This window comes from Mustela lutreola, chromosome 4 (genome assembly GCF_030435805.1).
Source record: "Mustela lutreola isolate mMusLut2 chromosome 4, mMusLut2.pri, whole genome shotgun sequence".
Taxonomy (NCBI): domain Eukaryota; kingdom Metazoa; phylum Chordata; class Mammalia; order Carnivora; family Mustelidae; genus Mustela; species Mustela lutreola.
This window is the reverse complement of record NC_081293.1, coordinates 22,472,669-22,499,932: the sequence shown is the minus strand read 5'-3', so window position 1 is coordinate 22,499,932 and position 27,264 is coordinate 22,472,669. Positions and strand designations below refer to the sequence as shown.

The 27,264-nt window shown below is 43.9% G+C and overlaps 1 protein-coding gene across 5 annotated transcripts in view; it reads right to left on the bottom strand.

Annotated features, from left to right (window-relative positions):
• Window positions 1-704: 704 nt before the first annotated feature.
• The window catches only part of SORCS1 (sortilin related VPS10 domain containing receptor 1), a 512,629-nt gene continuing 486,069 nt past the window's right edge, over window positions 705-27,264 (bottom strand). Inside the window, exons 24-28 of one of the 5 annotated variants that reach the window (XM_059173260.1) lie at window positions 22,158-22,257; window positions 6,128-6,233; window positions 5,845-6,005; window positions 5,261-5,263; window positions 705-986 (exon numbers count right to left, since the gene is read on the bottom strand). In XM_059173260.1, coding sequence (XP_059029243.1) covers window positions 910-986; window positions 5,261-5,263; window positions 5,845-6,005; window positions 6,128-6,233; window positions 22,158-22,257 — 447 coding nt within the window. In that variant the 3' untranslated portion in view covers window positions 705-909. Of the gene's footprint in view, window positions 4,310-5,260; window positions 5,264-5,844; window positions 6,006-6,127; window positions 6,234-22,157; window positions 22,258-27,264 lie in introns of all 5 variants that reach the window. The other 4 variants (XM_059173256.1, XM_059173257.1, XM_059173258.1 and 1 more) reach the window with 4 other exon arrangements.

Below are 27,264 nucleotides of genomic sequence, written 5' to 3'. Positions count from 1 at the left end.
CCTATGTAGGCAAGCCACAAGGCTGGAGGATTTGGGATCCAGTGCATTGAATTTAAATCAGCTGGATGGGGCTCTCGGGAATGACTCACCGACTCAGAATACCAAAGCTGGAAGTTGTCTTCTTCCTTCAGATTATATGCATGAGGACACTAAAGCTCTTGTATGGGAAAGTGCTTCGTTCAAGGTCACACAGCTGGCATAGCTGGAAGGAGAGATCCACTCTCCTAATTTCAGGGTCAAAGCCTTTATTATGCTATCCCTAGTGTTTTTCCCATGGCCCGAGGTTTCAGCTCATTACATCACAGGCTGCTTTGCTCCTTCCATAACTAATATTCTAAACAAAGTTGAATGGGTTGGTCACATAGTAGTAATTTCTAATTTTGAACTAAACATAATAAGCATGTGACTCATTCCAAAGTAACCAGTTTGGAGGGTTTTTAAGTAGAATAAGGTAATTTAATAAAGCAACAGACATTATAGAGTCAAATAGAATGCAGGTTGAATTCAGGTTAATAGAATAGATTTTCCTTTGTGAGTTAAAAAAAAAAAAAAGCACACAAACAAAAATAATCCTTTGAGACTGTGGTATTTGCTATATTCTCACACAACTAGCCTTTATAAAATCCTACAGTTGTATCACTTCTGCATGAAGACAGAACGCCACGGTTTGGTTTGAGATCAAATAAACTCCTCGAGGCCAAGACTTTAGAGACATTATCTGTTTAATAAATATGATTGTAAAAGCAATAAACAAGAGCAAGTATACATTACACTACATAGTATTTAACAAAAAAATACATCAAAAAAGTCATTTTAAAATTAGAAGTAGTTCCGATACTATAAGAAAACTTTTTTTTTTTTTTTCTTTAAATTGGCTTCCTATAAAAATAACTTGGCAAATGAGGGATTTCAATGCTCAGTTGGAATCCTGGAAAACACAGAACAGTTGCCAAACTGCCCATCGCTCTCAAAGTTGCTGTTTGGAACTTGTGGGAAAAAAAAGCAAAGCAAACCTCTGCATTTTGGACCGTGAATCCAATTAGGAATAAGGCAAAGGAGAAAATGTTGGTTGGGTAGTTCAGGGAAGAGCGTGCACAGTTTGCCTTCTGGGATTTTTGGAAAATGTTGTAATATCAGATTTCTAGCTTGCCCTGAATCTTCCCTTCCACATGCATCCCTCCCCACTCACTCCTCTGGCCTGAAGCCCACCAAACTCCTCATTGTGTTTGCACCTGCTGTTCACGAGTCGGTAGGCACTTGGGTCCCTCCCATTTGTAGGCTCTCATCACTGCCTTCTCTTTGGGATTGAGCTGGAGTGGCCGAGTGTGGTGGTTCCCAAAGTTCTGTGGACATCACTGTCACCTGAAAAAGCTGGTAAAGATAGACTGCTGGGCCCCACCCCCTATAGCTTCCGATTCAGTAGGTCTACAGTCAGGGGACCCCAGATTTTCATTTCTAGGAAGTCTGAGGGGATGCTGATACTGCTCAGTCCAGACACCACGCTTTGAAAACCACAGCCCTAGATTGTAAGAACAATGAGGTCCCCTTGCCTCACTCTTCTCCTACAAGTGGAAGGGAGCTTTGAGGAGAGGCACCTGAGGGTCCCGGAGATGCTGAACGGGAGAGCTGGCCATCTGTGATCACTTTCCAAAATGCCAGGCATCTCACGTCTACCTCCATTTTTAATTAGGACTCACACATCCACTTTTCCTTCTGTCTTCTCATGTATTCTTCCATGTATCCCTTCAACAAAGTCATTTTTTTAATACCTACTCTAGGCAAGGCACTGTGCGAGACTAAGAGGGTTATTCCCTTTTTCATAATTTTCCAATTAAAATTAATTGAACGGCAACTCTGAGGACTCCCTGTGCTGTTTTGAGTGAGCTTCTTTTGGTTTCCAAACATTTTGTCTTCCAGATTAAACTGGGAAGGCTCCAACTGAAGCAGATCGATGAGGATGTTTCCTATGGGATAGGAAGCCTGGCAGGTGGGGGATCAATTGAGTTCTACAAACAGATGGCCGCCTCAGGCATAATCCATTTCCCAGATTCATCCTGGGCATCTTCAACCACAAAAACTTCCAAATGATTCACTTCTGATTGCAGCTTCGCTACTCTTGCCCTGCCTAAGCTACGTGAAGGCAGGGATCGCCAGGATCTTTGGGACCCCCAGGATCACCAGGACCCTGTTATCGACTGTGACTGGCCTGGGAACTTGGCCACAGAGGAGGCTGCTCTCTCTGGGTGGTTTTCAAAACTGCTTTCTCCCGTATTTTAGAGTAGGCTTTGCCTAATTCTTAATCCTTCAAGGCCGCCTGCTCGACACACATTTGTTTCTTTCTTACTCTGGGTCTTCTTTCATTATTGACCTGGGCAAATGGGGATTGATTGTTCATGCTCTGAGCCAATCTGCCTTAGTTAGACATCTACCTCCTCCCCTTTCGGCTTGCTAATTTTTCCTTTGCCAATAATAGGATACTCAGAGATCAGAGAGCATAACTGGGAAATGTCTGGAATCATTCTACATCATCAAAATCTTATCCTAATGTAAGACAAGACCCCCGTATATTCTCGGACTTTTTGACATTTTTAAATATTCAATCCATTAACCTGCTTCTTCTTCTGGTTAAAATCAGTTTTATTTTACAAATATTTTTACTGTACTGTGAGAGAACAAAAACTGGGTAACAGCAACCATTACAGAAGGAAATTGCCCTGCCACACAGGAACGCATTCAAAACATTTCTCACAAGAATGTTCTGGAATCCGCACACGAGATTTTTGCTAAGGTGTGAGAATACCACTACGCATCTGTATGCTTTTTCCAGTGTATGTGGCCAGGTTTGAATTGCTTTGGATACATCAACTCTTTGACACACTTTGCGTGTTTCCAGGTGGGAAAAGGCAAGGCTATTTGGAAGAGGCAGGTTCTACAGGAAACTAAGGATACATGGAGCCGAACCCTGCAGGGCAGGATGTATTGGGTCAGTGTGCAGAGGTGTAGGGAAGCTGGCATGCTGACAGATCTGAAACGTGTGTGTGGCGGGGACAAGGCCGGCAGAGGCTAGGCCAGTATTTAGGAAACACGGAGGTTAATGTCCAGAATCCAATAACATGTTTAGGAAGAAAAAGTAAGGGGAGTTGAAAGACAACTTGGAGACCGGAAGGAAGAGGTACAAAGACACCAACTGAGGATGACCGTACGGGAATAGCAAACAAATGGGGAGGCCAGACGCTGGGGAACTGGGATGCTCTTTTCTACATAAGTTGGGGGGCAGGAACACGAAAGCTACAAGGGAAAGCCTTTGTGATGGGAAGGGGTGGACAGGAAACAGAGATCCACTTCTGACATGCTTGCCCCCGCAGCCAGCCGGCTTTCCCTACTCTGCCTGCGTACGTGGAACTTGACCTCGCTCCTTCATCCCTGTGGCCGCTCAGAATGCAAAACACAAGCAGCCTGGTGGCCACTGCTGGCCCCCCGGAGCTACCAGAGATAACTTAGAAAAGAAACTGGCAATGAGGCAAGTGGGACAGAGAAACAGCTCAGGGTTTCACACTCCTGTGCATGTCATTGTGTCTTATGAAAGGGGCTGGGGTGGCTAATCCCCCCATCAGCCTCTAGGGCTAAAATTGGTGTTTAATCTAGGGCCAAGAATATTTCCAAAAACACATGCAGATTTCCTTGGCCTCTATATGTTATGAATTTTCTACAAACACGACCGATCAGAAAAAAGAGAGAGAAGAGGAAAGGGGAGGGGAGTGTTTTTCCATTAAAATAGAGCACCTGTACACTGCCCCTCCAAGCATGTTCTCAAGGTATTGTCCACATGCACAGGCTTAAAGCTAAAAACCCTTGTTGTCTGTGTCTGAAGAATTAAAAAGTCCCGATGCAGTGAGTGTTTGTTTGTCTGTCTGTTTGGATTTTGATTGTTTTTATTTTATTTGTTTGTTTTTGTTTTTACTGGCGTCCTCCATTCAAACATTTACATAGGTAGGGATTTCTTTTGTGCTTTGATTCTCAGCAACTATGGAAATACTTCCTGGCAAAATAGGAAACAGAACAACAAAGGAAAGAAAAAAAACATAGAGTTAGTGGTCATGAAGGATGGTGTACTTGACAAGAGCGAAATTCTTTCCTGATCAGCAGGTCGCCTGTAGCCTTGGGGGGTTTTCCTTAAATTGCAAATTGTGCCCCAGCAGATCCCCGCTTTGGCGTTGGAGGTGGAGTGGCGTGTCTTGCTCTTTGCAATCGGAGAGATGAGTCACCAGGTTGAGTAGAAGGGGAGGGAGGGGAGGGTAAAGCTACTCTCCTAAGAGAAAACGTGTAACACTTACTCATTTAATGACACTGACAATGGAAAGGTGTCAGAGACTGTGCAACGAGCTATGGGATTCTCCTGGTGAAGGAGGCTTTGCTACTTTAATACAGTCAACAGCGCCGTGCTTCATACCCCGTGGAAATGGGATTGAAAACCAAATGACCCACAAAAATGCACTTAGAAGCTTTAGAAGTAAATAGACAGGGTGAACGCTTCTCTGGACTTGAAGACAGAAAAGGCTTTTTCTTTTGAACCTAAAGCAATTACACATTTATCACCCTGTCTCCCCAAATAAAAGCCAGCACATTGTGAACGCCGGACCCCAGATAGGGTTCCAGCTGGTATTATTATGTCTGAGACAAGCCAGGCCCTGCACTGAAATCTCACCCAGCACCATCACAGAACTCTCCCACCTCTGCTTAAAGAGAGGGCTGTTTCTCCATTTAGGTGCTCCTTTCCTGTTCCAAGTCACTGATGAGAAATCTCAGGGAGCACCCTTCTAGAAGGTTTGGTATTCTGACATTAGAGTGAAGCACAGACAGTTATGTAGGAATGTATCCGCCTTGTTCCACAATGCAGGATTCAAGGGGGCAACAGGACAGCTTCAAGCCCTGACACCACCAGACAGGATGTAACAGGGCCAGCCATGGGTCACAGTGGCGGCCGCAGGGGTCTGTCTAACTCCCTGGAAATTTTCCTCTGCCATAGACAGTAGGGTTTAGCGATCACGCCTGGGACTCTGGACCTAGCTGTTGGATTCCCAGCTTACTTTGCAGGCATAGAGAGAGAGCGAGAGCTCTATTGATATATGATAAGGTCCACTGTAAGACTCCTGCCAGGGACAGGTGAACAGGAGGAAGAAATGTGCCCGTCGGCCCTGTAACAGGTTAACTCCCCAGGGGTCTCTCTCAGGAAACCTCACTCCTGGGGTGTTCTGCAAACTTTCTGCCTCTTGGCCTCAACATTCTTAGGTTCCATGTTTCGGGGCTCGGGGCAGTTTTTAGACTCCTGCTAATAAAAAAAAAAATCCCAGGGTAATCAGCTTGTCCCTCCTCTATTCTGTCTCCTGATGTCGCTTCTCTACAAGCATTCTGAAACAATTTGCCCTCCAAAGAGTTGTCTTGAGGCCAGGTGGGTCTGGCCTACCCTGTCATTCCCTACCCTGCCCAGCCCTCCACATCACCAGATCTAGCCTCTGAGGCTTCCTTCTTGCACATTGTTAGAGTCAACACTCTGCTCTTTGACCATGAACATTCTGAAGCCCCGTATTTTAGAGCAAGAGATTTTGCAAGAGGAAACATAACGTCACGAGAGAGGGAAGAAAAAAAAACACTACATAGGAGCAAGAAGGCTTTTTTCCCCCCCTCATTCCAGTTGAAGGAAGCAGGGAAGGAGGCATCTTAGCTGTTTCTCTCAGGAATGTTAGAGCAGGAGAGAGTGGTTAGGTCAAGCCAGAAAGGGGTGAGACAGTGAGCGGTCGGACTGACTGCCCAGCTGAGCAGCGGCGGCTCCTGGGAGTCATTTACCTATGAGCTGGCATTCCACCTTCTCATCTAGCAGTTGGCCAGGCCTCCTTAGTTCAGTCTGAGGGATATGGGCCCTGCTTTCAGGGTGACTGACCCGACTGACCATCTCTCGTGCTTTCTCATTCTGCATCTGGGCATAAACATTAATCCCCGGGATCTTCCTAAAACATTAACAGACAGCATCATTGCTATGCACGGGAGACGTACATCATGGCAACACGTGCTTGCGAGCCTGTCGGGGAGAGGGGAGGGGGAGAGGCGACAAGGACAGAGGGCCTCATACCTTTTAAACTTGTAGATGACAAACACCGCCAGCCCCACGAACACCACCGACAGCAGCATCAGCATGGCGGATCCACTGTGGGTCGGAGTGAGGTCCACCAGCGGGGCTAGGGGAGAACACAAGGCATGGTCATGGGCAGGGCACGCCTGACGCCGTCAGGTGCTGATGCTCTTCACGCAGAGGCAAGGTGAGTCCCAGGAAACCCCGTGGGGCCTACGCACAGGTGCGTGTCACGTGACTGACATGGGGGTAGGAGGGGGCATCTGAGTTTTGGCGTAGCCCCTGGAGTGCTCCAGCTGGCCTGTGCAGGAAGGGTGGGCGGTGGGCCCTGGGCCCAGACTGCCCCGATTCCAGGCCTGCATTACCGCAGCCCACCCTGTGAGTCTAGGCAAGCGATTTCACCTTAATAGGCTTACGTGGCGGGAGAGTAACGGGGCGTATCTCGTGGGGTGTGTGTGAGGACCGTGTGAACACACTGACAACCGTGCTGGACGCGTATTAAGTCTCCCCTAGGGGTTAACCTTTCTTACGACGGCTGCTGCTCTTCTTTTGAATCAATATTTAAAACACTATGATTATGACATTTTCCTCTACTCTGAGTGCAAGCTTCTCTCACGCGGGGCAATGCACATCCCCCCGAAGGAGCAACGGGAATATCGTGATGAAGGATCTGCTGTCTCTCACTCCGGTCCCTGCGACTGTCACGTGAGACAAAGGACCGGAGGGTACGAGCACGCTCATCTTTCCGGCACACAGGAAACCGATGGCTAAGGGAAGATTTCACAAGAGTTGTCACCGTGGTGCAGGTGGAGGGGTGCGCGACCTCATGTCGTCTCGACGGCTTCCGGAAGCCCTGACAGCAATCTGCGCCAGGAGCACCAGCCTCTCAGAAGCACCGACGTCTCCTCTTTGCAGCCATAAAAGATCCTCCTCCCTGGGGCGCCTGGGTGGCTCAGTGGGTTAAAGCCTCTGCCTTCAGCTCAGGTCATGATCCCAGAGTCCTGGGATCGAGCCCCACATCGGGCTCTCTGCTTGGCAGGGAGCCTGCTTCCACCTCTCTGCCTACCTCTGCCTACTTGTGATCTCTCTCTCTCTCTCTGTCAAATAAATAAATAAAATATTAAAAAAAAAAAAAAGATCCCTCCCTGCTAGACCACAGCTCTCAGGAGCATCTCTCCACCCCCAAATCCTCCTCAATCTTAGGGTCAAATCTGCCTTGCTTTAAGGACTTTGTATGCCATTAATTTGCACCCTCTCAAAAAATGGACATGTTGGGGCATCTGGGTAGCTCAGTGGGTTAAAGCCTCTGCCTTCGGCTCAGGTCACGATCCCGGGGTCCTGGGATTGAGCCCCGCATCGAGCTCTTGGCTCGGCAGGGAGCCTGCTTCCCTTCCTCTCTCTCTCTCTGCCTGCTTCTCTGCCCACTTGTTTTCTCTGTCAAATAAACTAAAATCTTAAAAAAAAAAAAAAAATGGACATGTCGCAAAAACAGCATCGCTCAAGCATGAAAGACAAGCCACACGTACACCTTAGGAGGCCTGGGCACTGAACTTTACCTTCCCCCACTTAAGAAAGTCTGATACTCAGGAAGGTTGGTGACTTTCAAGCACCATTTTCTGTGGCTTTTCTCTGTCAGGAGCCAAGAAGGCAACGTTCTGGTCACCTGGGTGTGAGAGTTCGAGAAGAGTGGCCTGTATGCTGACGGACCCCAACAGGACTCGAGGCCGCTTCTGCTCTGTCTAGTCAGGCTACGTTCTATTACGTTCTATGGTGAGACTATGTTCCAGACACTCCAGGAAACTGGAGTGCACGTTCCAGGCGTCAAATAGTTTTGCTGGGGAACTGGTCAAACCCTGTTGCTCAGAAAACAGGTTTAGTTGTTTTAGTAGCATCAGCTTTTAGGAAGCAGGAATGTTAGGCAACCCCTGTGATCTCTCTCTCCTACGTCAAGCAGCGCTTATGCCGAGCGGGGCGGTAGGTGAGTCTGGGAGAGAGGAGACCACAGGGACATACCCAACGCACACGTGCTTCCAGGTCGAAATGAGAAAACCAAAGTGTCTTCCATTTACTAAGGCAAACACAGTGGCATCAGCAAAGGAGTCCAGAAATACTTCAGAACCCACACTGCAACTGACAGGATGTCACTGGGGAGGGGGGCACCTTCCATTTTTCACAGGGATTTTCGCAGCTGACTTCCACAAATGGAAGGCAGGGCTGTGGCCTCCGCCGGACGGATGAGAACTGTGAGGCTCTCACTGGTTCATGTCCTTCCAGAGGACTCGCAACGAGGAAGCGGAAGAAGGAAGACTTGAACCCGAGTCCTACCACGAACACTCATGGAGCTAATTTCAGTGGAAAATACCGGAAATTTAAAAACGTATTTCTGAGAGTGGGGATTAGGGCTAAAACTATAGTGCGAGAAGTAAATTAAGTGATCCAAGTTAAAAAATGATCAAGTCTTAAAAGGAATAGTTAGAATCATAAAGCATGCACGCTCACACTGGGGTGACACGTGGGTGTACACACCTACGCTGTATGGTTACACACACATGGTGCAGGTGCATAGAGAAACATACCCAGCACCTGGCTTCAACAAACATCAACCCACAGACAATACTGTATTCTTTTTATCCACATCCAGTCCTCACAACCACAACCCTCCGTATTCTGAAGCCAATCTTAGCCATCCTGTAATTCCATCTGTAACTCTAAAAGATAAGGTCCTTCTCTCTCTGGACATTAGCACAATACTCTTATCACACGCAAGGAAATAAAAATCGGAAGACATTCTAATGCAAACTGTTAGCTTGGCAGGGAACATATACAGGTTCAGGGAGGGGCCTCTCTGTTTAGGAGGGTTAGAGGCGGGTTAGCTTTAGTAGCTAAACTTGTAATTCCTAGCGGCACACTCCTTGGGGATAAGCGGAGATCAGGGCTATGGAGTAACCAGGAGGGATACTAGCCTGCTTGAAAGGGTTGACATTTGAAATAAGTGGAAAAGTAAAGAGGAAATTGCTTTGTCCAGGCTCTTGCTAAAAGAGAAAGCAAACACACACACACACACACACACACTCACACACACACACACACTCACACTATTCCCCTTTTCTTCCCTTCCTCATCCTTTTTCCCCACATCACAAGTTTCTATCTTCAATTCTAAATCATTCCTACTGAAAGCATCATTCGTATACAAGCAGCGTCAGCACTGGTAAGTAATTAGCACAGTATTTTGGAAAAATGAGCTTCTGTGTTCTGAGATCTAAAGCGCGGCTGTCTGCTCCCCCTTCTCTGCATCGCTTTGTCTCTGAGGGCTCAGGCAGCCGGCAGCAGGCGGAGCAGGGTCAGACAGGACATCACTGCCCTGTGGGTTCCACGGGGCTGCTTGCTGACCTGCCCCTAAATGTAAATGGGCCTATTACTGCTGCACACACCACAGCTGCATTATCTTGGTGTGCCCGACGATTAGGTGTGTTTGGGTGTATTCTGCTGAGGAATGGAAAGGGGTGATAAATGGGTTTAGCTTCTGGTGTGGAATTAGCATAAATTAATCTCTCTCCAGTTGCGGCCTAAACAAGGTAGAAGCCTGAAAGAAAATGCTGAGTGGTTGATTTGCCATTATGCACACAGAGCAAAGCAGGGATACGTCAGTACTGTAGGGGACCCCGCATTTCTTTCTTCTTCTTTTTTTAAGAGAGGGAGCAGGGGAGGGGTGGAGACAGAGACTCCAATGCAGTCTCCGTGCCCAGCCCAGAGCAGGATGTGGGGATGGACCCTTACAAGTCTGAGATCACGACCTGGAGCTGAAATCAAGGGTCGGACACTTCACTGACGAAGACACCCAGGTATCGCTACCTTCACATTTCTAAGTCTGGGTGCTGGCACACACTGTTTCTGAAATCCTGGCAGGACTCAGACATGCGCTGAATTATTGTGTTTTATTCATGAGGACCTAGGCTGATTATAAAAACAGCACTGGGTGTGGAGCCTGCTGGAGATTCTCTCTCCCCCTTTTCCCCTGTTCTTCCCCCGTCTCTAAAATAAATAAATACCTCTAAGGAAAAAAAAAAAAAAAGAAAAAAGAAAATAAGAAAAAAGCTTGTAACAGTCCTGCAGGACAGAAGCTCATTTAACTCACTATAGCATTTCCCAAAATCAAATGGCCACAGCCCCTTTGCAGACCAAGGTCCTGCACAACATCCTTGAGGAAATGCTTTTACCCTGAGTACCACATTCCCCTTTGCTGCAGCCTTGCCCCTTGGTTTGGTTTATTTCCAAGCCATGAAGTCAACAATACGGGGGCATCGGCTGGGGACACCGGGCTCTTTGTGTTCATTCTTATTCGAGCAAAGGGACTTTCTTGGAGACCTTCTACCTGCCCTAGGACTCTGAAACCCCGAACTACATTTCTAATTCAGTTCTACATTTCTAATCCAGAAGTTACTGTGGTCAAGGAACTTACAGAAGCAAGTTTGCAAATGTGAATTTCTTTTCGACTCTCCTGCCTCCCAAGCAGAACTATACTGGGCTTTAAAGATTTTATTTATTTATTTATTTAAATTTATTTAACAGACAGAGATCACAAGTAGGCAGAGAGGCAGGCAGAGAGAGAGGAGGAAGCAGGTTCCCCACTGAGCAGAGAGCCCAATGCGGGGCTCGATCCCAGAACCCTGGGATCTCAACCTGAGTCAAAGGCAGAGGCTTTAACCCACTGAGCCAGCCACCCAGGCGCCCCTACCTACACTGGGCTTTAGTTACATGCCTTGAATATCACAAAATCCATGTGGTCTGCAATGTCTCCAGAAATTAAAATGATATGGGAATGGCACAAAGTTTATTTAGGAAACAGAAAGAGTGGGGTGCCTGGATGACTAAGCATCTGCCTTTGGCTCAGGTCATGATCTCCAGGGCCTGGGATCTAGTTGGGCTCCCTGCTAAGTGGAGAGTCTGCTGCTCTCCCTCTGGCCCTTCCCCTGCTGTTCTCTTTCTGTCTCAAATAAATAAATAACACCTTAAAAATAAAAAAGAAAGAAAGAAAGAAAGAAAGAAAGAAAGAAAGAAAGAAAGAAAGAAAGAAAGAAAGAAAGAAAGAAAACAGAAAAAAACAAAGGGTTTTCACTTACAAAGCTCTCTTTCCTGGCCAACAGGCCTTTCTGTTGGTTCAAATCCAAACAGAATCATGAGAGTCTTGAGGACTGCCACTCCTGGCTAGGATAAAGCCATGATCCTGCAGGCCTAAGGGCCGGACAGTGTGAGAATTCCAGGGAGGCACTAATGACTAGTGAAGCATTGTGGCTCGTTTGAAAGGGAAGATGAGTCTTCAAGAACATTGAGTCATGCAGTTTAGGTCACTTGGCCAAGTCATGACAACTCTGCGTACCTCAAAGACCAAACATATTACAGTAATTGACAGACAGGAGGAGAAAGATGCATTTTGGTTTTCTAGGGTTGAAAGTAAACAAGAAATCCTGCTTACCAATTTGCCAAGTGTTTCTCAAAGTAGAAGTTTACAGACTACCTGAATCAGAAGCGTCCTGGAGAATGTGTGAAAATGCAGTCTCCCAAGCTTCACTTGAGGAAAAAAAAAAAATTACATCTCTGAGAATCATTCCCAGAAATCTGCACGTGTCCCATGCTACAAATGTCATGGTGACGTGTGCCAGTTTGAGAGCACTGCATGTTAGGACCCACCTACCATCCTTCCTAAAACATCCAGTACTTATCTTAGAGTGTGTCTGACCTTTATATTCTCTGGGTCACTAAAAACAAAAGAAGAACATACCCTTTGATTACTACTTGTAGCTTAATCTGGGTATGACTTCAGGAGAGCCTGCTAGACTACGTAAAAGCATTTCAAGTCTCCCCTAAGAGCGTGGTGGAGATTGGCTGCATTGCTGGATCACTTCTCTACCTCACTCTGTGCCCAAGCCTTTCACATTCTAAGTCTGAAGCTTTTCGCACCAAGAGGTGAAACCTACTTCCTCATCCCTTGAATCGGGGCTAGGGCGACAGTAGCATGTGGCCATGGGATGACACGGGAATGAGGGTGTGCCAATCATGAGTTTCAAGGCCTCTGCACTTTTGCTTTCTCTCTTGGAATCCTGTCATTGTTACATATGAACACGTGCAGAATAGCCTGATCAAGCATGACAGACCACATGGAGAAGAATTTAATTATCCTAATCAAGGCTGTTCTAGAAGACACCAAACATCTTGGACACCAGAAGACTAAGACCAGTAGAACCCCCTACCCAAGGACCCACAGCTGATGGCAGACACACAATGAGCACAGATAAAACCAGGACCATCCAACTGATCCACAGACTCAACAGCAACTCACTGTTAAGCCAGTAAATTTCGGGGTGGTCTTTATTACACAGCAATAGCTTATGATACCTTCTCTATTCAAAATTCTTCTCTTTCAATTGGTTAAACACCTGATTAGCAATTCTTATGTTTGGGCTCTACATTACTCAGTTCTTGCTATGGACCTCTGCCCTTACTGGCAGAGAGGCAGGATATAAGTAAGATAATCCTAACTATTCTGTCCTAAACCAGAACACTTTATTAATGAAAAGGAATGCTATTAAAGTTTATGCACACACTATAGATATAATCCAGAACAATCCCCATCACTCTAGATATAAGACAATTAGTGTCTAAAAGGTAGCTTGTCCTAGATTCTGGTGTCTTTGTCTTTTACGTGTGTTCTCCTGCCTTCTATTTCCTGCCAATTTCTATGGACTATGTGCCTTGCCTTCCCCTTGGGGAACTGTATCTGGTGCATCCTAACTACTTATTACTTCTACCTATTTCCAATGTGATGCATGTTTGTACCCTTTCTCTGAATGGTTCATCTGATAACTCCCCCTTAACCATTTTCCACCCAAGAGTTTCTAGTAACACCTCAGCTGGTGTTTCTTACCAACTCAGGCCAGTTACCAGGTAGATATTGAACACTTTTTTTAATGGGTCCAGAAAAACCTTAGAAAAAAAACGATGAAGAAAGAATTAAAGCTAAAGAGCAACCTCGGTGCTGGACCCTGGTATATTTATGGAAGTATCACATTCAGGTAACTGCACTGGCGAAAGGGGTATATTTAAATATCTTGGCATCTGTTCTTACTTGCCATAACACCATAATGGCTTAGTAGTTGTCAGAAGCCAGTGGATCCACATGATGTGAAAAGCCTAAACATTTGCAGAGGGAAAATACACACACACACACACACACACACACACTCACATTTATATATAAATATATTTATAATTATCTATAAATATATATATTTTAATCTGGGGCAAAAAAGTCGAAGGAAAAATACTACCAGGGCGACTATATTCACAAAGACTTATAAATAATAACTGTGTAGATAACAAGGCAACCAGAGACTAAAGGGACACGATGAATTTATTGGCTGTGGAAGAATTTCACTAGTACTAATTTCATCCCTAAATGGAAAATGCTACTGCAACAATTTATTTCACTTTACAGTTCAGAGCCGCACAACTCCACAATGTGGCATCTGCATGCAGAATGATGTGGCTTAGATGATACTATATTTTCTAAAGCTTCTCGACTAATGCTAATTTTGCCTTCAAGTGGAAAGGATCTTTCTCAACGTGAAACTGTCAGGCAGAATTCATGATGTATCCCGACCTAGGCTGAAATTCTGGTTCTTCCTCCCCTCCCACATTTACTCATAACATATCCAAGGGTAGCCACTGAAGCCCTTTAACTGAAGTCTCTAATATACAGAGACTGAATAGAGACTGAAGTCTCTAATATATCCGTGATAATATCTTTTTATTAAACCAAAAAAAGAAAGAAAGAAATTGAACCAGTCAGCAGCAACCACAGAGGGCCAAGATCACACAAGATAACAATTTTATTAAAAACCCACGCATACCCTTGACAAAGGACAGCTTTCCTAAACCCAACAGCTTAAATCAGGGGACTGTTAGACAGACAGGAGAGGTTGGGAGGTTACCGTGTATTAATTTTTTTTTTAATTCAAACTGGAATTTGAATCTCTTCCTTTGAGAAATATTAACCTTTCACATTTTTTATCATACATATCCAAGTCTCCAAAAAGCAGAGACCCCACTGGAAAGCCAAAGGCTGTAGAGCACCCTTATTCTCACACACATGTAAAACCACAGGGAGATGCAGATGGATCATTTTCTGCTCACACTAGCACATTAATAGCATCTAGATAATATAATTTGTTCAACTTTCATAAAACTCATGGCTATTCAATTACATCTGCCACTAAGATTCTAGTTCACACTTTAATCATTTTTCAACCGCCTCACGGCCACAGCTCTTGGCTGGCCTTTGCCATTCATCTAGATTATGGATAGAGGAGAGCTCAGATTTGGAGATATGTTCCTTTTTTTTTTTTTTTCTCCTTCCTCCCACTCTCGGCTACCCGTTCTGCCAATTAGGTTGGCTCCAGATACGCGGAAAAATTAGATTTTAATGTTTATTACTAATTTCCTCCTGTACTTAATATCACAGACTCTTTTTTTGTTAAATGCATGCCTTTCCTTTAGTGGATGCCCTGAGCTGTAAATAGGATTTATTGCTGGTGATAGCCATGTGCGCGTGCACCTCCCCTTGTTGTGCAGATGGAGTTGTGTCTGTGCAGTGTTCTGCTGGAGAGTCTGGTGAGCATGGGGGACAGGCCTGGCTGTACCTGTCTCATTGGGGGAACTTGTGAAAAATGCAGATTTCCGGATATGACTCCTTGGGATTCAGATTCAGGGTATGTGCAGGGAGACCTGAAAAATCTCTATTTTTGTGAAGCTGCTGAAATCACTGCGATGTAGAGTCAGGTCAAGAACAGCTGCTTTGGGGCACCTGGGTGGCTCAGTGGGTTAAGCCTCTGCCTTCAGCTCAGGTCATGATCTCAGGATCCTGGGATCAAGCCCCGCATTGGGCTCTCTGCTCAGCAGGGAGCCTGCTTCTCCCTCTCTCTCTCTATCAGCCTCTCTGCCTCCTTGTGATCTCTCTCTGTCAAATAAATAAATAAAACTAAAAAAAAAAAAAAAAAAAGAAAAGAACAGCTGCTTTATCGCTTTATCACTGGGATGGTCTACACTAGCTTGTATGGAGTCTTTCCAACCATACCTGTTTTGAGGGAAGGATCAGTTCCAGCCCTTCTAGCTCTTCTAGCTCCTCTGTGGAGCAGCCCCTACCTACCAGCTAAATTTCAGTATATTTGTCCAATAAATCACTCCAGTGAAATGCAAATCATCCCCATAGTCCTGTTGTTTGTAATTTAGTATGAATCAATCTGGTTAGATGTTGTGTTCTAAATAAGATGTCAGTGTTACCCCTTGCTTGCTGGCTGAGTAATTTTCATTCTCGTGCAGAGGCTCATCTCTTCTACCTTGAAAGAGCTGACACATTTTTAAGTTGCTTTCCTCTACTTTCACTCTCAAATATAAACACCGAATTTACTCAGGACCATGGGTCCTCACAGCACCAAAGATACAGGGTGTGAAGTAGCTTGGGAGATTTGTACCAGAATCAGGGCTTTGATCTATCCATTGTCAGCAGATCCCTTCTACCCAGGAACCTGCTAAAAGGTGGCAAATCAAAGCTCTGAGTTGAATGTCTAGTCTGCTCCTGGGCTCCCCTGAGTTTCAACCTCTTATTTCCAGCCTCCAGATGGGGTTTTCCACTCCTACGCTTGATGACGTCAAACCCAACACGAACCACTAATCTGTGGCAACCAAAAAAAGGGGCTCCTACTTCTAGTCTCCATCGCTATCAGATAAATTACCATCTCTTCTTCCCTCTTGGGTTGAAAAGGTCTTATAAAATGCACTGATACTTCGTTAAAGAGAGAAAGAATTATTGACTGTTGCCCAAACTTATTATTTAAAAATCCCTTCCATCTGCCCCTTCTTTCCTTTTCCATATTCAACATTCTTGGTAATTTCAAGAATGCAGTAATGAGGGTTGTCTCACTAGTCTGTGTGGACGATGAGTAACCATTTATAATATGAATGGAGTATCAAATAATGGCATATTTGACTTCCTGAATTTATCCCTCTCTCTTTCTTCTGCTCATACTTTCACCTTCAGGAGATACACCAATTAGGAGTATTTAAGGATAGATCTCTAGACACCCCAAACCATGTCAAACTGTGTATCACTTTGTTCAGAAATCACATGTCACTTTGCTTTGCCTCTGCTCAACATAGCCCCTCAAGGCCTCAACGTGCCATGGTTATTTTCTCTTTCCTTGGCAAATTCAGATTCAACATAAAGGCTCATCTTTCTTGAGCTTTCTGCATGGAATATTCTCCTTCTTCTTTATTTAGAATTAGTAAAGTTTCGTGCAAATCATTTTTGTGCCTCAGGTCGAGCCAGTGTGGAGTGAGTGAAGGCGTAATTGCAAAGTGAGGCACAGAAGCCTGTGAAGAAGAGATGATAAACTGGAAACAGACCTCACCCTTGAGTAAATTCCAAGTTACTAGGGGCAATGAGAAAACTATTGGCATTTCGAGGGTATTTTCTTAACAGCTTAGGTTTGTTTTTCCATAAGTACCTGCAGAGATCAAATGCTCTGCATTAGATGTGAAGATGTCCTGCGATTCTTACTGGAAAAACTCTCCCTAGGGTGACATCATAGCTCTTAAAGTGTGGAAGAGTATAGATAAACAAAAATATTACAAATTAAAATATTGAAGGCCAGGGTAAAGGCATAGATGAGAGAGAGCTCCAGGAAGATGTCACAAAAGATGTGAAAAAGGTCTGGTTTGATAAGGTCAGGAGAGTACAATTGAAGGTGTTGACCCTGAGCTCCACCATTAGTGAGGCTGTTCTTCCATGTGGGGAAACACTCCCGCCAGTGACCAAAGCAAGGAGATGAAGGCTGAAACACAGACTTGCCACAGGGTCCTTCAGGAATAGCTCTCCTTCTCACTGCATCTCTAGGTTCTCTTATTCCGAGATATAGAACTCTAATTTTTCTTCAACCTGCTCATTTCCCACAATGTGCATACAAACAACTATCCCACTTCCTGAAGGGATTCCTGATGTAAGAGAAACATGAGATGCATTTTCCTCAGATGCTTGTTGGGTACATGAAGGCAAGTCTCCCCTCACCAATTGTTTGGTAAGAAGCAGCATGTCAGGGAGCAGGTTCGCAATTGAGCAAACTGAACCTAAAGGTTAACGGAGGGAATGGGATTTTGAATATATCTGACGACACACCTAATTACTTACAAAAGTCACAGTTACTGAGCACCGGAGACATGTGTGTTCTCTACGAGGTACAATGGTTACCATCATCATCCTCAGACAAATATAGGTTTTAAAAATCCATGTGTGCTCCGAGAAGAGATAGATGGTAAGAAGAGTAAAAGTAGTAAAAGTGGTTTTTTTCTAGTAAAGTCTCTAGAAAGACACCATGCAAATGCTGGCCCTGAGCTGACCCTTAAAATACAAAGAGACAAGAGATGGAGAGAGGTGGTGGATGGGGGAAGAGTATTTCGCTTGGGAACAGCATGAGGAAAGGTACACTTCAGTCAGAACACCAGCATTTCTAGTCAAGGGCCTGGCTTGATCGATTTGTACTCCTGTTCCCCTCTCTCTGGGCTGTGTAACGTCATGATCTTTGTCTGCTAAACACGGATGGGATGCTTTCAGGTCCCCAAAGCCGAAAAGAGCTTATGCAGGTCCCAGCCCTCCCTCAACTTCTCCTTAAGGGCTTCTCATTCTCACCCTATTCATACGTAATTTCAAATCCCTTTTTTCCACAAAGAGAATTTCAGAAACATCGTTGTTGAGTGGGCAAGCTCTCAGGAGGAACTGAAGAGAAAGGGAGAAGCATGGAATCACGAAGAACAAAACAAGGACTGGTTCCAAGTTGAGATCCGTGTAGACACCAAAGCTAACTAATTCCCAGGTAGAACGTGGGCGAACAGCCTACATCCAGTCTCTCATGACGTCCAGACCGAGAAGCGCTTACCTAGTGCTCCCATAAAAGCAAACAGGGAACTGAATTTGAAAAACAAAATAAGGCCAGTAAATTCCTGAAAGAAGACAGCTCTTTCTCCTTGGAGACAAAACAAATTATGCACTGCCTCTCTCACTAGCAACACACTCTGGCTCAAACATTTTTAAAAGAAGGCTGCCGAACATCTGCTGGGCAATTAATGGGATGCAGCAGCGGCTGTAATGGTCCCTGGGAAGGTATTAGCAATCCTGCTTATGAGACATGAAATGTTGCAAACAGTGGTCCTTTTCCTTTTTTTTTTTTTTTTTTAATTTTTATGTCCTCCTGTCTGTAGGAGATATGAAAAGAAGGGAAAAGGAGTGAGGTAGAAGTTCGGCATCAAATATTCTTCCTCACTGTTTCCTCTTTTCCCCACGTATCTTCATCCTTCTCTTCCCAGCCAAACAGGAGTGTGCTGATTTTAACTTAATCAGAGAAAGTGTGGCAAGTGTCTCAATCCATTATCTCCAACCCAGTGTGCCATTTTTTCTAAGTGTGAGAGAATTTCCCCCAGTGTCTTGGTAGACCCAATCTACTACTCTGTTCAAATAGTTTACAACAATCAGATGGCCAAGGCTGACTTAGGGCACTCTCCTGATGGCTAGGGCCAACTTAGGGGCACTCCCAGGGAACCAGATCCCTCACATGCTTCCCTCTTCACCAGAGGCACCTAAGAGAGCCCATCTTCACAAAAGCCTTGTCTTTTGTAGTGACAGTCAGGCTGAGAGCGACGCTGCACCTGTGGGTATGACCAACTCTACTGCTCTTGTGAAGAACATGGCAACACTCAACACAGCCCAAGTTTCCTCTTCCATTATTCCCTCAGCCCTTGATGTCCTCTCCCTTTACTCTTCAAACTGGAGCTGATTATTCACATATAAGTCCATCTGTACTCTATGAGCCAGTCATGATACTGATCAATATCATTGATCAGTATCAATATCATTGATCAGTATCATCATCAATAATACCAGCTAATCAAGGTTTGGAATTATCCTGCCATAAAGTCCTACTATCCAATCTGACAGAGAAGAACCCTGAACAATGCACAATGGTTGGAAGTCAAAAGACTTCTCCCTTTCTCCCAACTGCATAGTCACTGGGGTTTTGCCTCAAATTATTTTTTAATTTTAGTCTCTCGATAATCTTTCATCATATGGATCTCCATTGTGGGAAGTCTTCAAATATCAGTGTGTTTACATGAGTTCCCAGTTAACATACCTTCTTCGGGCCACCCTCTTCTTCCCGGAGATCTGAGTCCTGTTCCCCAAGTTCCCAGGGATGGAATGAACCGTGAACATTAATTGGAGAAGTTTTCCAGATCTTCCCAACCTTGCCATCTGGAACTTACAGTGGTGAAATTAACCGTTCATGGTTACCAGGAATGGACTTTCCTTCCCACGGGGAACTATGAATCCCACATTGATGGCTTTACTGGTCTTTCCTGTATCTGTTTCCCTGGCCAAGCCCTGGCTAAACAAGTTTTAGCTCATTACCACTTTTTTGATCCCTATTTTTTTTTTTTTTTTTTTGAAGTCTGATCCCAGCTCTACCAGGCACCACTTACAGGAACACTTCCTTCAGTAACATTGAAAATAAGGTTCCAAATTCAGCAAGATATTTTGAACCATTTCCGGCGTGTGATGTGAAAAACAGTTAAATAAAAATCCGGCACATGAAATAACAGAAGATGAATATGGGGGTATGGGAGGAAGCCTAGGTAGGAAATGCAGGTGGCCTTCAGAGCTGGATGGGCAGGGTTAGTTCTCTATCTCATTTAACCTACGAGGGTCCCCTTTCCTGGTAAACAGTAATGGAGTCTTTTCTAATAAATCAAGCTAACCCATAGCAAATATGTTGCCTAAAGATAGCGTTCACATAGAAGCTGTCTAGCTGTAAAGCAAATTTTGACTACAAAGGATGGAATAGTTGGCCACATCCCTGCAAATCCAGAATTCAGTATGGAACATCAGGCTCAGATGTTTTTAACCTCTGGAATGAAAGGGAACAAGTAGCTCCAGCTATTGGAGGAGAGGCTGATAAGGTTCAGTCTGCCACCTCAACAGGCTGGGCTGTCTAATTAAATTAATCAGTGGATCTATTTAAAACAATTTCAAGTTGTTACTTGCCACTCATTTGAAAAATCTGTCAGTGGCTTGGCTATCAGGATGACTATAGCTGATGCTTTTGAACTTTGTTTTCCAATACAACCCGCCCTGTGTAATTGCCATGTGTCACCAATGTCCACCGAAGACTGAAGGTCAACCTTTTGGTAGGAAACAGCTAACCTAGATCATCAAATGCCCTGAGATAACTTGGCAGCTTTCTTTCATGCCTTAGGCTTAAAGGTTGCTCTCACAGGTTTTGCATAATTCTCTATGTTCTCACACTTTCTCCTTCTCTTCATGGCATGCTCACCAGCAGTACAACTCAGAAAGTAGCGTTTATTACTTTGTTCCCCAAGTAGCCTTCCCCAGTGACGGAAGCTTTGTGAAGGCACAGACCCTATCCTATGCCGAGAACATCGCTTGGCTCAGAGTGGGGAGGCACTCCAAATGCCTGTTCAATAGAGGACTTAGGATGGCAGCCTGGAGAATACAAGACCAGCCCTCCTCAATCCTCTCAGCTCTTAAGAGTCACCTTCCTCAAGGGACACTCTAAGTCGGTCCCCCTGCCATTCAAACACCCTGATGACTTCCCAGAGCCCACCAAACTAAGTACAAAGTGCAGCCTGGCATACTTCCATGCTCCTCTGCCATCCTGTGGTCACAACAGTGACTTTTAAACATTTATTTTTGGTTTTAAGGCAGTGGGATTTTCTCTAAACAAAGTATTTCATGAAACCCTAATAAAGAGAGAGAGAGAGAGAGAGAGAGAGAGAGAGAGAGATGATCCAAACAGAAAAGAAACAGAAAAGAGGCCAGCAGCCAACCTACTTGGTCTTCCTCTACACCTAGGCACACCCCCAGAATCTCCAGTTTTCAAATTTCCTATACAATTTTGATTGTTAATAATAAAATTTAAAAAAATAGAAGGAAAACAATAGTTTACTATGTGCCAGGCACTACTCTAAGTGCACTGACTGAATTAACTTCACCCTTGCACAACCTCATAGACATAGGTGTTGGTGCCATTTTGAAGCCTTTGAGAAGTTGTCTCTTCTCAAGGTCTATACGGCAAGTGAGGGAACTAAGACTGAAACCAATGATCTGGCTGCAGAATTGCAAAAATCTAAGTGCTGATGTATTGCCTCTCTCTATAAGCATTTATTTATTGTACTTATTGAGATACTCCACCATTGCCCATTTCCTGCCCCCACCACACCACCACAACTGTGACCACCAGACGACACCACACTCCATTCAGATTATGTTTTTTGAGGATAAAGACCATTTCCTGTTAGCTTCTGTATACCATGCAGCACCAGAACTATACTCTGAATAAGTACTCAATAAATACTGTTAATTTAGTATTAATGTAACACAATAGTATCTATTTCTATACACTTGGAATTATCTGAATTATCACTGAGATTTCTACATAGTCGCGAAAAGATAGAAGATTAATGATCCTAAGATCATACATGACCCACTCAGGGTTTATCTTGGTTATGGTCCTGTGCAGTGCTTAAGTTCCAGTTATTCCTACTCACTATCCTAAAACTCAAATAAAGAAAATTCTTTATAACGTAAATAACTGAAATTAAGGTTTTGCCAAAAGATCGGGGAAAAAAGTTATTGTAAGTTTAACTTTATTTTCAAGATTCCTGTTGATAAGGAGCAAGTATTTAGGTGATTGCCTGACAGTTTTGGCCAGTGACTAAGTAGGAAAGTCTCCTTATGCTGCTGTCTTCTGGGTCCCTATGAGGGCAAAAACCTGAAGCAAGGGAACCTCCAAAGACGGGCGTCCATATTTCTCATTAGCAGTGCCATCATTTCATCTGTGCTGAGAAAGCAGACTGGGATTCCCCTTTGTGAGAGCCACATGCGAGAAGCAGGGACCTGGATGGAAACTGACCTGCTGTTAAGTGGGCTGCATGGACAAGGATTTGGACCCCGGGCTTCAGCTCAAAGTGCACCGAGTTCTGGTTGAGCTTGTGGATCAGCAGTTCTGATATCTGAAAGAAGAAGGGTTACAGTGAGCGTCTCCAAACGTGCTAGTCCTTCCAATGAACAAATAGGCTGCGAAATATTTACTGCACTTACCGAGGCAGCCTAACCTGATACCTGTGAATTCTAGAAATGAGTCTTGTGTGAGTTTGAGATTTTATTCTGGAATATGCACACACAGTGATTTTTAAAGCATGACCCGAGTTTACATCCTAATTGCTACAAAACAAGACACACTCTTAGTAAATGCAAACATTTCTGCTCTTAAAAAAACTATCCTGTGTTATCCTAGAAAACTCACCCCAGTTTTTTTGAAAGAACATTTATAATACACGAAGACTTAAAAGAAGTAATTATGTACAATTTATCCATTCTGGGGAGGTCTGTATGCATTTATTTTACTTCTTGATGGTGGAATCCACCATCTCCTTCCCCTTCCCCTGACTGTACTGTGTGGTTTTTCACAGAATAGACACTTTATGAATATTTGCTGAACTGCAAATATAGTTCCACTAAAATAATAAATTATACAGTTGGAAGGAACTGTAGGAACAATCTAAGTGATGCATTGGCCGATCCTTGTTCCCTGCTTATGGATATTAGCTAACCTACTCCCCAGGCGGACACCCGTGTGTACTGGGCAGACCTATGGGATTCTGGGCCTTGAAATAGTGAACCTGAACAAAGGGCAAAGAACCATATTTGGGTAGTAACAGCATAAAGGTAGGTTTGACAGAAAAGGTAAAACTCTGTTCTGTTCACTTGTTTGAAGTAGAGAATCCAGCCCCATTTTCTTATCCTTCTGAACAATTTCTGAAAAGCAATTGAAATTGAAATTGAAAACAATTTCAGGGAAAACCACACTCCTATTATTTTTATCTTACTTTATTTTTAATATTCTAATCAATTTAATATTTTACTTAATATGCTATTTAGGTCTAATTAGATGCTTTTTAACAATCTTTTTTTTTTCCTTCTATAAAAATGCGTCGTTTCACTCAGCCTACTGAGTAGCCAAAATGACACCTTCGATTGATCCTTTTATCAATTAAGCAGGGCCTGATGGCTTTGTTTTGAAGCAGAGTCCTTGGCAGACCCCCGATGGATAATGGAACTGAGCTGCCCTGCAGATGAACTTTGCTTAACCACAGGAACTTGGGACGACTTTCGGTGACCCGCGGTCCAGCACCTGGGATCCTGTGCAAACTCAGCATCTCAAATGCTTTCACTTGGCAAACCATGCAAAAAAAACAAGGTTGTGATACACTTATGGTGAAAACAACTTTCTCCTCTATAGTAGGCTCTATATTTCTCTTTTTCCTGGGCTCGGGGAATCTTCTGGAATGCTCCAGGTTTACAGGAATAGATTTCTAACATAGACTGTGCAGAACACTTTCCCTGTGTGATCTCTAAAGTGTTGCAATGTATAGACTTGTATTCTACCTTATAATTTACTTGGTAAGTAAATTTATGGGAATCTGGCAGGATTTCTGGTAGAGGTCATTCAGCAAGGTTTTTGCTAATGAAACAGACACACACCCAGGAATATGTTTGTGTGTGTGTGCATGTATGTGTGTGTGAAATGTACACATTTACATACATATGCATATATATGTGTATATATCTATATTTATATTTGCAGAGGAATATTTTAACTCAAATGGGAAAGACTTCTCAGAAGTAATTTATGAACTGCACTGCTTTGCAGAGTCCATCATGTGGGCAAGAGGGAAATATATATTCGCAAGAGAAAGACTTCTCTCTTTCAACCAGTTGATGTGATATTTACTTCTTATTCCTGAGGATGCTTTCTCCTCAAGTGAGAGGTACAAATAACTAAACCAGAAGAAAGCCTTCATCAGAACAACATATTTCTAATTTATAATCTCTGGGAGAATTCTTTGTGAAAATAATTAACTTCCAGGATTTGTTTTGGTTTATAACATTGCTTCATTGGATTTATCTGTATCATGTACAAAACTAAGCAGGCTATGCCAAGATAATCTGGTAGCAGGAAGTATGTTTCATGTATTTAACTTGCGTGAAAGGACACGCAGTAAAGAACACGTATCTATGGGGAAGAAATCACGCACAGAAACAAAATTAAATGAAACGTACATCGCATACAAGAATAATCTCAATTAGAACCGTGTAATTCTCTACTCAAATAAGTGAGTACAAAATTGTTGACAGACTTTTACAATTTTAAATGTTTTTCAAGCTATTTGAAGAATTGTTTATTTTGTATTTTCCATCAGATCACGAGTTGTTATATATTATACATAAAATATACCCAGGTATATACACCATATACATAATATATCTGCACTGAACACTTTTTATTGGCAAAGCTGCCTATGTCTCAGTATTTTTCTAACAGAGAATGTCTTAGGTGTTAGTGCTGGTGTCTCCATGGGAAGGACCATGGAGCTTACAGGACCCATTTAAGTTTACCCAATATTTAAGTTAATATTTGAAGAGCTGACACCAGACTTCAGTTTTGTTTGATTCCTAATGCTGGGGCATTTTGTTAAAAACATTTTCCTTGAACCAGCTGACAAAAGGAGAGAGCAAGAGAGATGTGGGAAGAGGGCTGGCTAAGCAGGTTTCAGAAATTAAAGAGAAAAAAAAAAAAAAAAACACCACCACTGCAGCATTTCATTAATTATGCTGCCATCTCTTATTCGTCTTTGAGGAGCACTCATCACCCCAGTCCCAGGACAGCTGCCCAGTACGAGCTGCGCCAACAGGCAATTGCCAGCCCTCTCCACTGGTCTGCCATATTCTGCTCAGGAATCAATATAGTCTGTACTGTTGGGAGAGACTTTGGCTGTGAAAGGGTGGCATAAACTGGAATCTGGAGAACAGGTGACTGTAGCCTACATGGGGAGAACAGAACCTTGCATGATAGAGACTAAGAGGGAGAACGTGTGACTCCAGGGACACCAAACTTGTTGAAGCCGGTTCAATATATTTATTTTTCTTTCTCCGGCCAGGGAAAGTGTGTTGTCTTAGCAAACTGCACGTACCCTTTGTGCTGTTAGCCCTCTCCTGCTGCTCTCCTACGTAGTCCATTTTCTATTCTCTTTCTAAACAATCACAACCAAAGAAACAACATATTAGCCTTGGTATCTGCCCACTGGTGGACTCTGCTTGGGACTCCAGGGCAGCCCACACTTCCCTTGAAGCACCAGTTAAAAAGACAGTGGGGATGCAATAAAAACACTCGGAAAGTTACCATCGGCACGGAGTAGTGGGAGGGAGCTGCTACAGGGAAAACACCTAATGCTGGGGCATTCACAAAATATAAAATGTAAGTACGGACATCAGAACAGGCTAGGTTAGGCTGGGGTAACAGGGTTAAAGGCTCAGAGGGTTCCAACAATGAAGGTCTATTTCTGCGTCACACTTCACACCCACCACAGGAGGATGGTGGTGCTGTGTTCATTAAGATCCCACAGGGATACAGGCTGGAGGAGCTGTGCCCTCCAATGTTTCTGTCCACAGCACCACAGGAGGGAAAAGGAGCCCTCCAGGGTCTATAACCAGCATTTGAATACTTCCCCTTGCAAGGAAACAAATCACTTCCGCTCCCAACTCATTGGCCACAATTAGTCACATGGTTCTTCCCACAGAAGAGGCACACGGGTAACCGCCTACCATGTATCCAGCAGGAAATGAACTGGAAATAGTCCACAGCAGTGATGGCTGCCAACAAGGAGCAAATTTAATGCTGAATCAATGTTTATTGTAACCAATAGGAGAAAACACTCTCAGGTTATAAGAATGAAACACGTTAAATATTGAAACATGAAAACCGGTAAGTTTAAGAACAGAGCAATAGGTAAATTTACAAAACATACAAGCCAAACAAGTGGTACAAGGTGATACCATAGATGCAAAATGGTCTTTGGCAGACTTCCCAATGATAAAGTTGCACAAAGCCAGAATGCTAACATTTATCTCTGAAGCTGGCGCGAGGTATGCAAACCCTACTGAACGTAAATAGCATTCTGGTGCCATGTTCAGAGATAGTTGCCTGTAATGACCTTGGAGCTAACCCACCTCGTCACTCCTGATCCTATTATATTATTAAGGTCCTTGGAAACAGCAACTGAAGAATCTTCCTTTCGGATTCAACAAAGGAGGAACTTTTCCAATTCATACAACGTAATTTTTGGATAAAATCACGAGGCTGGCAAGGGAACCAAACACTCATTCTTCCTAACACTAGCTTACCCAAGTCCTTTCATTGTTAGCAGCAGAGAACCATCTCGATTAAAGTGCCTGAGAAGTTTCCTGGGTGATATACTGAAGAAACACCTGGGTTGTACATATCTCCTTCCCGGTATTCCCCATCACCAGCTCTAAATTTGTTTCCCTTGGCCATATTCCTTCCAGTCCAACTTTTACCTGATCACCTTCCATTTATAGTTTCCTATTTTAATGGTCTTCCTTGGGAACTCCAGGGTATTTCTATAATCGAACTCCCCATGTTAAAAAATCTGCACAGGGTAGATTATATGGGTAATAGTCCGAGATGATCGATTACAGTTCATAATGAATCTTTAAATGCTACCATTTAAACGAATTCCTTAAAATGCAGCCGAGGCACCTTTCCTTTCTCTGGATTTTGGATTTTCCACTGATCAAAGGTATATGGTAACAGAAACAGCCAAGGAGGAAATTCAGTGTTGGTGGTTGACATTTTTTCCACAATCTTCTTGTTTCTTTGTAAATGTTTCATGCCCTTTAAGGATCCTGCAAGATGACATGTAGGCTCCCTATCTCTCCAGCGCAGTGTCACAAACAATCTTGATAGAACATGATGGTCTTCCCTCCCTCCGGGACAGCCAGATACAAATCTGTTCCCCTCTGCGGACTCAGAGAGGAGCGAGGGAGTGCAGGCGGGGGCGGGGGGGGGGGGGCGTTGCTCCATACCTGAGCTGCTGGGGCAGCAGGATGTGCTCTCCCTGATGAGGCCAGCTAAGGGCAAGTGAGCCTTTTCTCGCTCC